Source organism: Lynx rufus, unplaced genomic scaffold (assembly GCF_022079265.1).
Source record: "Lynx rufus isolate CCGP_SWC_20201006 ecotype Redwood Valley unplaced genomic scaffold, mLynRuf1.p SCAF_8, whole genome shotgun sequence".
Taxonomy (NCBI): domain Eukaryota; kingdom Metazoa; phylum Chordata; class Mammalia; order Carnivora; family Felidae; genus Lynx; species Lynx rufus.
The window spans coordinates 91,357,888-91,374,660 of NW_025814896.1; the positions used below are offsets into that span (position 1 = coordinate 91,357,888).

Here is a 16,773-nt window from a genome sequence, read left to right on the forward strand (position 1 = left end):
TATGCATCTACTTTCTTTCCCTTCAGAAGCTCTGACATTTATTTCTCTGTTGGTGATTCTCCAAAAAGGCTCTCTCTTGACATCTTCTTCATAACAGAAGGAGAGGTCCCTGTTTAGAGCCTTGCATGGCTCTAAAATTTACCCACTTAGTTCCAATAGGTAGATCTGAGGCCTGCATTTCCCAGAGCGACATGGGTGGGAGTGAGGGTGGCCTGATTTTTGTTTTTTCAGTTAACAGTATCCAAAGAGTTGGGTCTACTTTCCTGTTCTAGAGACTTCCACTTGTTGCTTGAGCTGGCCCTGTCGTTTCAGGGACCAAATGATGGAGAGGTGGGGGTTTGGGTGCTAAAGGGAGCAGTGAAACAGTTTCCTATACCTTCAGATGGAAACTCTTGAGCGGATTGTGCCTGCTTGTTAAGCCCTGAGGGGATGGAAGGATGTATACTGGTGAGGCACTTAGCTCCCCTGAGGAGAGTGCTAAGCTCACTGCAGCAGACTCTAGCACAGTCTCTCGCATAGATTAGAGCAGTGCCTGCTCCCTCGTGAAAGGCAATGAGCTGGCTGCTTCACAGAGAGAAAATGGGGTGGGCTCCACCGCGGGACACTGTTCCATCTACCCCTAGATAAGCAAACACAGCATGCACACACACACACACACACACACACACACACACACACACACCTTGATGTGTGAAGCCATGAGAGCAAGGCCTTGTCCTTACATCATGTACCCATAAAAAATATTAGTTTTTCTCAGTGGGAAAAAGGGGTACTTGAGCAGTGTGTGTGGTGTGTGTGTGTGTGTGTGTGTGTGTGTGTGTGTGTATGTGTGTGTGTGTGAGATGAGCCTCATGTTGGCTCTGTTGTGTTTTCCCCTTTCTCTACCCTCACTGGGAGATGGTATTGGCTGGAGCTGAACGGTTTCCTTGTCAGCTGACATACCCCCTCCCCCTGGCCACAGTGGGTTGGACACATGCCCACACACTGTCCTTCTGTTTCCTAGGGAGAAGGACGGCATCCGGAAGGCCCGTGAGGTGCTAGTGCGGCTGGGCATAGACCCGACGCAGGAGGACTGCGTGGCCACTCACCGGGTGTGCCAGATCGTGTCCACACGCTCAGCCAGCTTGTGTGCAGCCACCCTGGCAGCCGTGCTGCGGCGCATCAAGGAGAACAAGGGCGAGGAGAGGCTGCGCTCCACCATTGGGGTTGATGGTTCTGTCTACAAGAAGCACCCTCAGTGAGTCAGCGTGCTGGGACCCATAGTGACAGGGCCCCCAGAACACTTGGAGACCACTGACAGGCCTGAGAGAGACCCTAGTGACTGCCCAGCCAACTCTGGTTTGCATTCTGGCACAGTGGGGAGGGACGCGGAGTTGAGGAGCTCTGTAGAATTAGCTCCCAGCTGGGCATGTGAGGATCAGGAAGGTGTGTCCCTGGCAGGGGTTCAAGCCATCTCTGAAGGCTCTCGATGACTCCAGCTCTATCCAGGGCCCCCCTGGCTGGTGGTGGGGGGCGGGGGAGGGGGAGTGCTCTTTCTGCCACCCTCCTGTTTAGGAGTTAGGGTTTCTCTGTACTTGTTTCTTTGACTCTCTCATGATTCTGGGTGGGCTCTGCGGGTACTGTGTCTTCTGCCAGGGGACACCCTAGTTCAGCCTCTGGCTGATCTGGGTATTGAATTCATCCTGCCCTCCCCTCCATGTTTGGATCCCTTGGGTCCAAGATATTCAAATTTCAGTTGGGACCTGGCCATCTCTCTATTGTACTTACTCATTATCTAATCATTTTTATCTAATAGGAGCGCCGGGTCAACGGGCCTTCATTAACTGAATGGTTGATGCAGAAGGTCTCAGGCCTAGCATTCCCTGGTTTTCTAGTCTAGTGCACATGAATCACCTGAGGATCTTGTTAAGAGGCAGATTCTGATTCGGTAGTGTTCGGCCTGAGATACAGGGTCTTACTACATTACTTACTGTGATTGTGTGCGGTGGGTAGTGACTTCCTACAACAGTCCTTCCCTTCACCCAGCCAGGGCGGTCACAGTTGCATAGCTGAGCTTTAATTAACACGGTGATGACCCTGACTTGGGAGAGTGGGGAGAGGATGATCAGGGTGGCATCTGCTCCTGCAGGTGCCTCCCGGCCTTTGAGCTGAGGCGGTGAGCCCTTTGCACCATTGACCCTAACCGCGGACACCCATGTCTTACCCCGTCTTGGTGACTGCAGTTTTGCCAAGCGTCTTCACAAGACGGTTCGGCGCCTCGTGCCCGACTGCGACGTCCGTTTCCTGCGTTCCGAGGATGGCAGTGGCAAGGGGGCAGCCATGGTGACGGCAGTGGCCTACCGGCTGGCTGACCAACACAGAGCCCGCCAGAATACCCTGGAGTCTCTGAAGCTGAACCGTGAGCAGCTGCTGGAGGTTAAGAAGAGGATGAAGGTAGAAATGGAGCGAGGTCTGAGCAAGGAGACCCACGCCATTGCCCCCGTCAAGATGCTGCCCACCTACGTGTGTGCCACCCCTGATGGCACAGGTATGCGGCAGGCTGCCTCCCAGCTCGCGGTGCTGGGCCTGTTTCATGGTGTTGATGCCCAGGAGGACTCCCTTAGCCATGGCTTTGGATATTTGGACCAGAACATGTTTCTTCAGCTCTAGCACTAGGCAATTCTAGTGTTCAGTAAGCTCAGGCAAGGCATTCCCCTGCTACAAACTGAATAGTAATAATGATCAACACTTACTGAATGTTTACTATGTGTCAGACACTTCTGTAAGTGCTTTACACATATAAACTTAATTTTTAACTGTTAACAGCAATTAGTAATTAATTTTGTTAACAAACTAATATGCTTGGCACAAAACTGAGACACTGAAAAATTAAGAAACCTGCCCAAGTTCACACAGCTAAAAAATGGCAGAGCTGGGATTCAAACCCAGGAGTTTTTGGTTCCAGGGCCAGTTCTTATAAATCCTAGGTCAGGGGTTGGCAAACTAACGCCCATGAGCTACATCTGGCCCACTGCCTATTTTTTTAAATAAAGTTTTCCTAATACACAGCCATGCCCATTTGTCCACATATTATTTATGGCTGCTCTGCACCACCATGACAAAGTTGTGTGGTTGCAGCAGGGACTGTGGCTCCCAAAACCTGAAATGTTTGCTGCCCAGCCCTTTGTAGAAAAAGATTGCTGACCTGTGGTTTAGGTCTTACAAATTAAGAAATGGAGATCTTTTCCCAATTCGGAGAGAACTGACGTTGAGTAAGCCAGTGTAGCAGTTGGGCCAAGACTGGGCCTTGGTCCCTGCTCTACCCTCTTCTGGCTCTGTGGGCCTGAGCGAGTGACTCAGCCTAGGTCAGCCAGGTCTCCCTCCTCCATCAGAGGAAAATGCAGTGCCTCTTTCTCATGGCTGCCTGAGGGCTGCGTGAGGAGTATGTTTGAGGCACGTAGCACCTTATGATTGCCCAACAAAGGAGGGTTTTCTCATGTGAAAAGATTTCCCTTCAATTTCCTTTAAAGAGTTGAACTCTGCTATTTTTTATTCTATTCTAGAAGCTAACATAAGGTGGCCTTTGATTTAGCACAAATGACATGTTTAGATATTTTTGAGTATACTGTATCACAATTTCTGGTTTCCTGCAGAGCTCATTGTGACCTCTGGGACCCACCTGAACTCATCTGAGGACCGCTAAGGAGACAGCACGGCTCTGGCCCTCAGGGGTCTTACTTTTCTTTCCTGTTAGGTGGAGCACACAGTCCATCATCCCTGAGGGTGTTGAGGGGCTGCCAGGAGAGCTCCCCATTAGGGGAAAGTGCTTTAGACTGTCACCCTCTGCTGTGCCCCAGTGTGTCATCTTCCCGGGTTTATATTGCAGAGAAAGGTGATTTCCTGGCCTTGGACCTTGGGGGTACCAATTTCCGCGTCCTGCTGGTGCGTGTGAGGAATGGGAAGAGGCGCGGAGTGGAGATGCACAACAAGATCTACTCTATCCCACAGGAGGTCATGCATGGCACAGGGGATGAGGTGAGTCAAAGTGGCTTCTGGGAGGGGACCCCAGCAGACATTCACTTCTCACCCTGGAGGACAGTGCTTTCTCTGCTCAGCCATGGTCCCAGGGAAGGCTAGGTGGGCCAGGGCCCTGGCCTTGTCTTCACTCATGTTAGTGCCTGAGCTTGCATTTCTCCTGACAGGAGCTGCTGGGGGCAGCCTGCCCTGGCCAGGGCCCCTCCCTCAGAGCCTGTCTTCTCCCTGCAGCTCTTTGACCACATCGTCCAGTGCATCGCCGACTTCCTTGAGTACATGGGCATGAAGGGTGTGTCCCTGCCTCTGGGTTTCACCTTCTCCTTCCCCTGCCAGCAGAACAGCCTGGATGAGGTAACCGCCTTCCCAGAGGGCTTGCCTGTGGGCTTAATGGACTCTCCACCAGCCAGAGTTTGGAGCGGGGCAGAAAGTTGAGCTGTGAGGAGGAAAAGAAGGGCATGAGTAAGCAGTTATGATGAGGGGCCTGTTGATGGGAATGATTCAGTTGGAACTGGTAGAGGTAAAGTAGGTAACAATCTTAGGGATGATGATGATGCTAACCAAATATTAGCAACGAACATTTTTAAAGTACTATCTGCCAAGCACTGTGCTAGGCTGCCTATGTGCATTATCTTACTTAACGCTCACAGCAACTGTGTAAGATAGGTGTTCATATGCTCATTTTGCAGAAAGGAAAACAAAGTCTATAGAGATGCCAAGTATCTTGCTTCAGATCAGAAGGCTTGGGAATAGCCAAGACAAGATTTGAATTCTGGTTTCCCGATACCCAAAGCCATGTTTTCAGTGATGCTCACCTGCTCCTGAGGCCTATTTTGGGCTTGGGACATTTTCATTAATCTTCTGTTGTTAAGATGCTCTGGTGCTTCTCTAGTCTTAGCTTTGCTTTTCATTCCCTTTCAACTTGGCATGCAGGAATGAAGCAGGTGGGCAAAGAGCTGGTGCTCTCACATATCCCGGACATGGTGTGTTGAGAATGTAGGAGAGCTGAGTAGGTCATGCTTGGGCTTATTCTGCATTGATTATCAGCATATTAGATGTTAGAATACTGTTGTCTAAGCAGTTGTTCCTCTGTCTCCATTGGTCTTCTAGAAGCTCACATGCATGTTCACAACTGGTCAGTATGTGGTAGACAGAGTGGCCAGGGTACAAAAGGCATGATTCCTACTTGAGGTGCTTACAAACAAACTGTGATGTAAGCAAGCTCAGGAAGGCATGAGCTGCTGTTTGGAACGTGGTGCTGATGGGGTTCCAAGGCCCCGAGGATGCGCAGTGTGATGTCACCCGAGCACATACCTGGAAGGCATGAAAAATACTTGGATCATCTTCCAAGTCCAAAGCATGAGTTGATGGGGAAGAAAGGCAGGCAGGCCTGGCAGTGTGGAGGAGGGCACGTAGGTGGGAAATGTCACAGGTGCAGGGAGGTTGGTCCAGTAGGGAAGAAAGGCCAGCATTTCCCACAGGATCCCCGGAATAGCAACCCTCCTGTTGCTCAGCTGAGTTTTGTAAATGCTTCCTCCTCCTCCCCTCTGAGTTAAATTCATGTGCACCAGTACAGTGAAGGTTTTAGGACGTCGTGCAATAAAAACCCTTGCCTAATCCAGTATTTCCCAACATGTGTCACCATTTGTCCAGTGTTAGGGGTGCAGTGTTGCTTTTCACTTTTCTGTTCCTTTCCAGTTTTATTGAGATATTAACATGCACACTGTATAAGTTTAAGGTGTACAGCACAGTGATTTGACTTACATATGTTGTGAAATGATCACCACAAATAAGTTTACATCTGTCATCTCCTACAGATACAAAAAAAGAAAAAGAATAAAAGTGGTTCGTTTTCCTTGTGATGAGAACTCTTAGGATCTACTCTTAACTTTCTAATATACCCTATGGTAGTGCTTGCTGTTGCCATCATGATGTTCATTCCATCCTGAGTACTCACTTACCCTGTCACTGGAAGCTTATACCAATTCCCTCTCCCCAGTTTTTCTGATTCCTTTGTCTTTTCACATTATGTTTCTCAGTGTCAATGCACCGGGTTTTCAAAGGCTTCTCCATTTACATCAGTTTACCAAAGGGAATTACCAAACGTGCAGATAAATATTTACATGTTTCTTAATGAAACATTGCTTATTATAATGAAAACATTAGAAACTAACCCAATTGTTCAACAGTTGGGAAATAGTTAATAAGTTCTGAGCCATTCACTGCCGGGTATCAGCAACGAATGTTTTTGGAAGAAATTTCAATGATGTGGGAAAAAACTGGTGGTAAGACTAACAAAAATGTTTTTAAGAAAAAGATAGTCTCTATAGTATAGAAACCCACAAAAAATACCTTCATCATCAGAAGATGAGAACATAGGACTCCAGTGTGTTTGCTTCTAGGATTTTCCTGCTGAAATATTTTTAAATAGACATGCCTTACTTTTCATGCCAGCATGTATCTATCTTTAAGAGTTTATCAGGTAACCCAACAACATATTCACTGTTTCTACCTGCATGGTAAGATTCCAGGTCATTGTGTTAGATTTCATTCTTTACGTTCTAAGTTTCTGTAGGGAGTACGTGTTCCATCTAGCACTGTGAAAATTAAGAGCAGATCAAACAGAGGCTGCGTTCTCTCTGTTGTTCAATCGGTCTGTGAGCCGGGATCTGCTCTGGTAAGATTGTCTTATTGAGTGGAAAATCAGCAGGTGCTGAGGCCCAGAAGCCCCAAGCTGCCTTGACCACCTCGTGGCCCTGGTCAAGTCTCCCCAGCTTCACGGGCCTCTCTGCGTGTCTTATTATTAAGGACCACCTGAAATAATGTTATTTGATCATTCTGTAAACTTGAAAGTGCTAAATATAAAATTTCATTAGAGATGTGAAGCTAATTTGTAGGCAAGACAGCTAGAGATGAGCACACAGTTGTTTGGATGTAGGTATGTAAGCCAAGACACTGCTGGGATCATGTCTTATTTTTCCAAATCTCCTGGGATCTGAACACAGCGTGACACATCCAGGTTGACTTGTGACTCTAAACTCCTGGGCCATGAAATGCCAAGCAGGGGTGAGGCTGAGCAAGGCCTGGAGAAACCATGAAAGAGGGTGGGTAGTGAGCACATAGTCCATTTATGGATTCTGGCCTTGCAGGGAGGTGGCCCAATAGTTCTTGATGCTGTTTTCCGATGGGTTCCAGCAGCAAAGAGGAAACCAGGGGACAATAACCAAAACACTTCTCCCATATGTAAAATCTCCATGTGTGTATTCCCCAGAGGGCCCTGTGACACGGCAGACGGCCACATTAAAGACGAGTGGCTTATGGGTGACTCTGAAGAGCCTAGAGTGCTTCCCTCACTGGGATGACGTGAAGCCTAGCTGTCACCCAACTGTCACCCAAGCAGGGCACTTGCTCACACCATCTTGGAATTTGACAATGAAGAGACAGACTCTGACCCTTCTGATATGAATATAGGACAGGGCAGAGCAAACTGCTTTTCCCAGCAAAAGAAGCACTTGTATAGAACTTAGCTCCCTGCAGGGACAGTGATGTGGTACTTAGGGGCCCATGGCGTCAGCTGGCCTGGGGGTGAGTCCCGCTCCTCTCCCCTAAGCTTCAGGCCTTGGGCAAGTTACTCCAGAGCCACAGTTACCTAGAAAATGGGCACAATAATGATAACTATGTCACCAGTTTGCTGTGAGTATTAAACAATGGAACACACGCATAGGGGGTATGCAATCATTTGTGAGAGGGATGATTGGTCATTAAAGGGAATCTGTACTACCTGGTGAGGTTGAGAACAAGAGGCACAGCTGGGCCCCAGGAATGACACAGGAACCCTCCTCTGCTGTCCTCATCTGTGCTCTTATGTGACTTTTAGAGCATCCTCCTCAAGTGGACTAAAGGCTTCAAGGCATCGGGCTGCGAGGGAGAGGATGTGGTCACCCTGCTGAAGGAAGCCATTCACCGGCGAGAGGTGGGAGAGGCATGCCACGAGGCCCAGAATGACCCGTGTTCGGAAAGTGGGGAAGTGTTGGGTGTGGTTGCGTGGGTTAGGGGGAGAATTAGCGTGGTCCTCCGGTGGTGACCGAGTGTCTGCTGCGTGTCGAGCCCTGCTCTTGGCACTGGGGCTTCAGGAATGACCACAACAAACTCTGGTACTATAAACAAACCCATGAGCTAATGTCAGGTGCCTTAGAGCTGTGAAGAGACATGAAGTCAGGTGAGGACAGAGTGAGTGGGCTGGAGAAGGGCACTCCTAAATAGCACAACCGGGGAAGGTCTCTGAGGAGGTGACATTTGAACAAAAAGTGAGAATGAGCCAGGCTGTATCAAATACACTTTCTATACATATCAGTCTCCCTTGCAAGGGTCTGAAAGAACATGTTGTGGTTCTTTGGTGGACTGGGGATCTGCTTTTGCCCTCTCAGGAGTTTGACCTGGATGTGGTCGCCGTGGTGAATGACACAGTTGGGACGATGATGACCTGTGGCTATGAAGACCCTCACTGTGAAATCGGCCTCATTGTTGGTAAAGCCCCAGCAGTCCTTCCTGCGCTGTGACCCATGGCCTCAGACGGGTGTGGGGACGGTGCAGAGTGAGGCCCTGACGTGTTTGTGATTGGCAGGCACGGGCAGCAACGCCTGCTACATGGAGGAGATGCGGAACGTGGAGCTGGTGGAAGGGGAGGAGGGCCGGATGTGTGTCAACATGGAGTGGGGGGCCTTCGGGGACAACGGGTGCTTGGATGACTTCCGCACAGAATTTGATGTGGCTGTGGATGAGCTTTCTCTCAACCCTGGCAAACAGAGGTAGGTACCCCAGTGCCTGCGAGTCCTGGTACATGTACCCCGGCTGCACTGTAGCAAGTGGTCAGATCCTCTGCAACAGCAAGTCCCAGGACACCTGTTTCTGAGACGTCAATAGAAGAAATTTCCTTGGCAAGGGTTTTCAAATAACATCCGGGAAGTACTACCGCTTGGACTATGACACCTTCAAAATCCAGTTGGGAAAACAAGAGTTGTGTTTTGAGGAGCATTTCTTAAAGGGAACTGGTGACACAGGTTTTAGAAGGATGAAAAGATGTAAAGGGGATACTGAGGAACACAGAACTAGGAAATGTCAGAACTAGGAAATGCCTTCTTACCACTGCCTGTGAGAACAGGAAGGGATGGTGTTGAAACCTAGGTCTGGGACTGTGAGGAAAGACAGTTGAGTCATCTGCTGATAGTAGGGTAAAGAAGCTGGTGTAACAGAGAGGAACAGGAAGCAAACAGGAGTCTCTTCCTCCTCATCCATTCATTATGTAACATCCTCTATAGTCAGGACTGGACAAGGGCCAGCCCTAGCCTCACAAAGCATGATGGGGAGGTGCTCTGAGCTGCAAGCACACTTCCCATTGGGAAGATGTTGTGTGTAGTGTTTCCTAATTGGATTAATCAGGGACCATAGTTCTGCAGAATATACTTTGGTCAAGAGTACAAGTCACAGACGAAAATGCCTCTAGGGGCCAGATAAGTGTCATTAATGAAAGAAAGGGTGGGACAAGATGGAGTGGGGATGGGGGTCTTGGTTGCAACTGGGGGCCTCAGCTTTTTTAAAGGCACTATTGAGGGCCAAAAGGCCCTCAAGCCACTGAGCTGTCACATCAGTTCTGGTGGCCAAGACAGGGCTTCTCCAGTTGGCACTCAAGTAAAGTGATAATGATTAGTTTGGAGAGAAAACATGCTGAATGTCTGATGAAGTTAAGGATTAAGACTCAGCATCCTGCCGTTTTCTTGGAGATGGGGTTTGAGTGTGTTTTCCTTCTTGGAGTTGGGAGTAAGCACCAGAAGGGAGATGAGCCCAGAAGATGGAGATGATCCCAGGGAACCCCATGGGCCTCAGGCACTGTAGCCAGTTTTGCCGAAGGCTGTGGGTCAATGTATGCAGATACCAGGAATCCTGCCCAAGTGAATCAAATAGCACTTCCTTTCCCACCAGGGGGAACCTGCATGCCCTCTACTTTCTAATGTGCTGGGCATCTCACCTTCCTGCTTCACCTCCATGCACATTATCTGCATTGCAGGTTTGAGAAAATGATCAGTGGCATGTATTTGGGCGAGATTGTCCGTAACATCCTCATCGATTTCACCAAGCGTGGGCTGCTCTTCCGTGGCCGCATCTCAGAACGACTCAAGACAAGAGGAATCTTTGAAACCAAGTTCCTGTCTCAGATTGAGAGGTGAGAATTTAGGGCCCGGGGTAGGGTGGGACCGTATCCTCCTTCTCATGGACAGACAAGCTGAAGGATTTCCGTAGCTCAAGTAAGGTCGGGGCATGGCTTACATAAAGGTCAGTTTAGTAGCAAACACATTTGTTGTCTATAGTGTTTATTTAAAGTTATGGATAGTTGGCATTTTAAGGGCAAATATATAACATTCTCATGAAAAATCCTGCTGAGCTGGCACAAGGCACCCCCCCTCCCCCCATGCAAAGTAATGTGGGTGGGTTTTAGATCAACTATCAAAGGTAGAAAGATACCTGCTCATAGGATATAAACTGGAATGCACAAAGGAAGCTAGCCTATTAAAGTGCTTGCATCTGGGGGGAGGTGCTTCTTAACTGCTGCTGTGGTAATAAGGCAGCCAGGATCGAGTGAAGATGGGCATGCCAGGCAATGGCAATGCAGAAGAAATCAGGCCATGTGGTGGCTCATTAAAGCAAAACCCCCCTCCTCCAGTCTAATGGAAGCAAAGACCGTTCCAAATTACCATAGTGAATTTCGGAGCCCTTTAATAATTAATGCTATGCATTACTGTCAGGTGTATGGGAAAACAGGAACTGGATGACTGGCATGAGTGGGGCCCCAGGACATCTGCACCAGTGAATAGAAAGAATATGTTCTAGTGTGCATGTCTGTCTGTGTGCAGGAAGCTGATTCCAGGGTTCTAAAACAGCTCCCTTTATATAATATTTATTTTCTTACAATTGTATTTACATTTGTTTCCTGAGCCGCGAGTAGTTATCAGACCACCCCGGGTGGGGGAGCAGAGACAGAACAGGGTCTCTGCTGGCAGGTGATGCTTGTCCTGCTGACCTGTGAACAGCAACAAGAAAATGGATAAGAAAGAGCTGAAAATGCCAACTACAAGCCTTGTCACTGTCTTTATTCTTTCCAAATGAGTGGAATACGTAGATGGTGAATTACCTTTTTTCTTGAGTGCCAGTTGTTTGGTAGCAGTGCCCCGCCTCGCCTGGGCAAACTGGAATAGGAGCCCGTTTCTTTACGTTCCCGTCACACTCAGGTGGGCTCCATGTGGTCCAGTGGGATGAGGATGGGTTCCTGAACTGAGTTCAAGAACAGGATCCACCTCTCAGGGAGCTCCTACATGACCAGTCCCCTGGAGTGGTGGGTGGGCCACCAGCCCCTGGTGTATGTGACTGACCACTCCCTGTCTGCCCCCCCCTCCCCCCCCCCCCCCCCAGTGACTGCCTAGCCCTGCTGCAGGTCCGAGCCATCCTGCACCACCTGGGGCTCGAGAGCACCTGTGACGACAGCATCATCGTCAAAGAGGTGTGCACGGTGGTGGCACGGCGGGCGGCCCAGCTTTGTGGTGCGGGCATGGCCGCCGTGGTGGACAAAATACGAGAAAACCGTGGGTTGGACACCCTCAAAGTGACAGTAGGCGTGGATGGGACCCTCTACAAGCTACATCCTCAGTGAGTGCCTGACCTCCACTCTCCTTGTCCAACTTTCTTTCTCCATCTGTTCTTTCCTTGCTTTTCCTTCCTTCCTCTCTCTTCTTAGTTTATAGCAAAGCACCTGACATTCCAAATGAGTGTCTATAATATATATGCTTTACTTTAAAGGTTAAGAACCAGAAGTAGGTCTGTGTGTTACCACCCAGCTTGGAAGACTCAGGCGCTATGCCCCTGTCCCCTGCCAGGGAAGGTACTCTGGTGACTTAGTCCCTTGCTTCCTTTCCCTGCTTATCTGTGTATGCATCGCTATGGTTCCATTTTACTTAATTTTGAACCTGCCATAAGGGGAGTCCTATGGCATCTCCTCTTTTGTGACTGGCTTTCCCCACACAGCATTTATAGCTTTGAGATGCATCCACATGGAAGAATGCAATTGCAGTTCATTAATTTTCAGGGCTGCGTAGCATACCTTTGAATGAGTATACTATAGTTTACTGTTCTGCTAATGGATATTGGGTTATTTCTAGATTTTGTCTGTTACAAACACTGCTCCTGTGAACATTCTAGGAAATGTAGGGGAACTCTGGAGCGAGATATTTTCTGCAGTTTGGTGTGGGGGCTGGTAGATTATAGCCATGACTGTTTTTGTAAACATGAGCCATGCCCACTCATGTATATGTTGTCTCTGGCTGCTTTCACTCTACAATGGCAGAGTAGTTACCACAAAGCTGAAAGTGGATCTACTGTCTTGCCCTTAAATTTTTTTTTTTTTTTTTTTAGAGAGAGAGAGAGAGAGAGAGAGAGAGAGAGAGAGAGCATGCACAGGCATAGCATGGGGGAGGGCAGAGGGAGAGAGAGAGAATCTCAAAACAGGCTCCGCACTCAGTGTAGAGCTCTTGGCAGGGCTCAATCTCAGGACCCTGGGATCACGACCTGAGCTGAAATCAAGAGTCTGGATAGTTCAACTGACTGAGCTACCCAGCACCCCCGTCTGGCCCTTTTTATAAAGCGTGTCCTTCAAACTCCCCCAATGTGGAAGCACTGAATTTTCCTTTCTTTCTACGCTTTTTCCTGTTTCTCCATCTCTCTTCTTCTCTCATCAGCCATTGTTCCTCTCCCTTCTTCACTCATTTGCATTTGTTTTGAATGAATCATTTTTAATTTAGGAAGTACCCCAATCCCTTCCCCCCGCCCCTCCCCCCTACAAGCTTTTTAGCTCAAAGTTAAAAGAACAGAGCTGTTACCCTGGTCTGGGCAGTAGGTGAGGCAGAGTGAGGAAAGAGAGACGCCTCTATTGAAATGTTGCCTGCTCGCAGCATGACTGTTTCTCGAGGAGTTGAGGGATTTGCCCAGAGTTTACACAGATAGTTAAAAGAGGGAAACTTGAGAAGTCGCAAGTCCCTTGTCTTGATGGTCAATGTCACTGAAGAGTAGGAATCTTGGTCCCAGAGGAGAGTTGGGAGGGGGACAGAAGCCAAGCCACTGGCACTGAGGCTTGCTTCATAGATGAGGAGGCCTTCCTGACCCTGCTATGTTGGGGTACATGGTGACCATCTCTTTCTCTAGTCCCATATTGAAAGGCTCTGTGATCACCGTAATGGGGCCTACAGCCACCCATGAACCTGCTCCTTTTATCTTTAGTGTCATTTTGGATTAGATGTGGATCTGATGTGAGTCCATACCCCTGGAAAATGAAGTATCAAGTGCATGGGGCATTATCTTCCAGAATTTAAGGACAAGATATGTCCTTCTGCAGGGTATACTTGTGATACCTATGACTGTTGAACTTCTCTTCCACTGATTACTTTTTTTTTAATTTAAATTTATTTTTATTTATTGTTTTTTTAATTTTTTTAATTTTATTTTTTATTTGTAAAAATTTACATCCAAATTAGCATGTAAAATCTTTTTAATGTTTATTTTTTGAAGGAGGGAGAGAGACAGTATGTGAGTGGGGGAGGGGCAGAGAGAGAGACACACACACAGAATCCGAAGCAGGCTCCAGGCTCTGAGCTGTCAGCACGGAGCCCGATGCAGGGCTTGAGCTCACGAACCACGAAATCATGACCTGAGCCGAAGTCGGATGCTTAACCGACTGAGCCCCCAGGCGCCCCTGATTACTTTCAAGAACACAGCTTCCAGAATCTCTGATGATTGTCTTACAAGGATCTCTGCTCCCCAGTTGCCTGCTATGAGATAGAATTTGGGCATGTTGCCAGCCTTCACAAGCCTTGGTTTTCAGATACACAATACAGAGTGTTTAATACATGGTAGCTGTCGTCCTCTTGCTCATCTTAATAATTCTTGGGTTTCCAGCATAACTTCTTAGGGTCTCATCTCTGAGGACACAAATCAATCATGACTAAGGAAGTTTTTTTTCCTGTGTCTTCCTCCCCACGTTTACAGCTTTGCCAAAGTCATGCATGAGACGGTGAAAGACCTGGCTCCGAAATGTGATGTGTCCTTCCTGGAGTCAGAGGATGGCAGCGGGAAGGGGGCAGCTCTCATCACTGCTGTGGCCTGCCGCATCCGTGAGGCTGGACAGCGATAGAGTCCCTGAAATTGGAAGGGACTTCCTGGAGTTCCCTCACTTCCCTCCTTTAAATTATAAGATGTCATCCCCTGTGTCAGAGACAGACCCCTTGGGTTTTCTTTGGCAGAGGAAGACCCGTCGGACTGGGTGTTGTCTCTATGTGTACTCACTGCAGAGTTCAGCGCCCAAGACTTAGCCCTCCTGAGATAAATAGGTTTTGAAGTAAGGACTTGTTCATACTTGTCACAACTCTTCCTATTGGTTCTCTGAAAACTTAAGAAGGCAAATTTTAACCTTTAGTAATCCCCCTGGCCAAATTCCATGTCCCTGTATAATCTCACAGAATGGGGACACTAATGAAAAGATACAGTTGCTTCACCATGGACCCTGAACGTGACATTTCTAGGTAAAGAGCATTCCCCAGTATGGAGGTGGATGTCGTTTCTGCTCTGAGATCTGTGGGGATCTCCAATAACTTGAGCCTGATCCTCCACAGGCAGAAGTGGCGGGGTGGGAGAAGAGGCAGCGATGGAGGGAAATCCATGGATAGCCATGTGACGGCCCCTCTTTAACCTCACTTTTCAAGCCTGATGGGTTCCAGCGATGCTCTTCCTGGAATTAAAGCATCCCGAATCTGAGCAAGCAAAATCAAAGCCATGAGTTGACACATCCTGCAAGTGGGCTTGTCTTATCTCCTTGTGGGTTCCTGAGTCATCCATGAGCAATGGACCTTTGGGGGGATGGGGAGACTTTTTTGGTCTGTTTTTAAAATTTTTCCTGCAGAAGTGGAAACAACCCTACTTTCATTTTAATTTATGTTTGAAATTTATTTACTTCATGAAGTACATCTGCTCCTTTATCTTGACACTGTATGTAACGATGGGCTGTATGTAATGTATTTATATGTCAATTTGTTATGTGTATAAATACACAGGGTGTCTTCAGACTTGGCCTCTGTAGTAGATGAGTGTAATTTCAGGATGGAAGGTGAAGATACTGACAGGTTACTAGAAATACCTCATTCGCCTACGGGAAGAGAAGGGAAGCCTCTTCAAGGTGAGTGAATGGCCAAGTAGCTCCTTCCCGGCTCCTTTTTAACCTGCAGACTCAGAAACGTGGAAGGCAGGGAACAGTGAGGGAAGCTGGGTCTATGGACTGAAAAAAACCATAGTGACTGGCTGCTCTGTCTAGACCTTCCTGGGGCAATATTACCCAGGCTTTTAACCAAAGGAAACAGGAATCATTTCAGACAGACTCACTGCTTAGGAATTGTCATTCTTAGGGCAGTCAGTAGTATTTTTTAAGCTCTCCAAGAAGATAAAGGAAGCCACCAAAAACATTTAAAAAAAAGTATCTGTTAATAGCAAACCAAAACTGAACAATGAAACAATCAAACAAAGAAAACCTCAGGGACAACACTTTTGGTGGATTTGTGCCCTCCTAGCAAAATCGGTTTGTTTCATAAATGTTTTATGAGAGGCATTGTCCAAGGGCTTCTCTAGGCTGAGCTGTTTTTATACACAATATTTATTTCAAACTGTTGGTGCGGTTGGGGAGAGTGGGGTGGCATAAAATCTTGTATACTCTTACTTTTCAGGAGTGCAGTTAATTCTGAGTCCAAAAGCCCATTTCTTCCCTAAAATATGCACCCACACACACTGCAACTACATGGTAAAGAGGGAATGGCCCCATAACACTATTGAGTAGGAATCAAGGATCAAAACAAGGAAGGAAAGACACGACTCAGTATCACCCAGTTTTTGCACATCTCTCACACTTGTACTGAGAACAATGTTTAAGTTTGTGTATCACTAAAGAATGCCCAAGAAGTAGAGATGATTTTTAACTTTTAAACTTGAAAATTAGGCACTGTGTATGAAATTGCACCTTTTTTAAAGGTAGAGCTGTGTGTGTGGCTATTACACATGTGTTGTTGGTTTCCAAAAAGGAATGCTGGAATATGCATTTTGAATGTTTGTGTCCCCACAGTTAGGTGACAGTTCCTTGCTGATGCTGCTTTGCCTGATGTAAATATGGTGAATCTCAATCTTTGACCGGGATGTGTTGAATCTCAAATTATTGAGCACTCAGTCTAGTAAAGATGTTGTCATGTATAATAAGGAACTAGTTGAATTAACTATGTGATGTTAACTATTAATAAATTTTAACATTTTTCAAAATATTCAGTGTGTGATTCCTGAGAATTTTGAAGAATGTACTCATCTGTTGGGCATATGAGGATGTTCTAACTGGTGTGAGTAATTAATGAGTATCTTGATTTTGACTGTATGTGCTTGCTTGACAGGCATGTGGCCAAGACTTGGTCTTGACCCCAGATATTTCTCTTCTCAGAAACTCCGTTCCAATGGAACTGGAAGATAGATGACCTTTCCTAGGCCGTTTTTGAGCCTATAACTTTCAAGCATCGGTGAAGAACCATGACTGGTGCAGCAGAATACTGTTTAGGGAGTTTGGCCGAGATATTAGCAGAGCCTTCAGGGGCCTGTGGCTGGTCTCTGTAGGCATGTGATTCACATTCAGGATATAAA

At 47.4% G+C, this 16,773-nt stretch overlaps 1 protein-coding gene across 1 annotated transcript in view; it reads left to right on the top strand.

The window, feature by feature from the left end:
* Window positions 1–16,406, top strand: part of HK2 (hexokinase 2) — a 62,685-nt gene extending 46,279 nt beyond the window's left edge. Inside the window, exons 9-18 of the mRNA XM_047068398.1 lie at window positions 1,004–1,237; window positions 2,223–2,527; window positions 3,866–4,014; window positions 4,246–4,365; window positions 7,889–7,984; window positions 8,439–8,538; window positions 8,636–8,819; window positions 10,076–10,231; window positions 11,476–11,709; window positions 14,098–16,406. Coding sequence (XP_046924354.1) covers window positions 1,004–1,237; window positions 2,223–2,527; window positions 3,866–4,014; window positions 4,246–4,365; window positions 7,889–7,984; window positions 8,439–8,538; window positions 8,636–8,819; window positions 10,076–10,231; window positions 11,476–11,709; window positions 14,098–14,242 — 1,723 coding nt within the window. The 3' untranslated portion in view covers window positions 14,243–16,406. The remainder of the gene's footprint in view (window positions 1–1,003; window positions 1,238–2,222; window positions 2,528–3,865; window positions 4,015–4,245; window positions 4,366–7,888; window positions 7,985–8,438; window positions 8,539–8,635; window positions 8,820–10,075; window positions 10,232–11,475; window positions 11,710–14,097) is intronic.
* The last annotated feature ends 367 nt before the right edge of the window (window positions 16,407–16,773 follow it).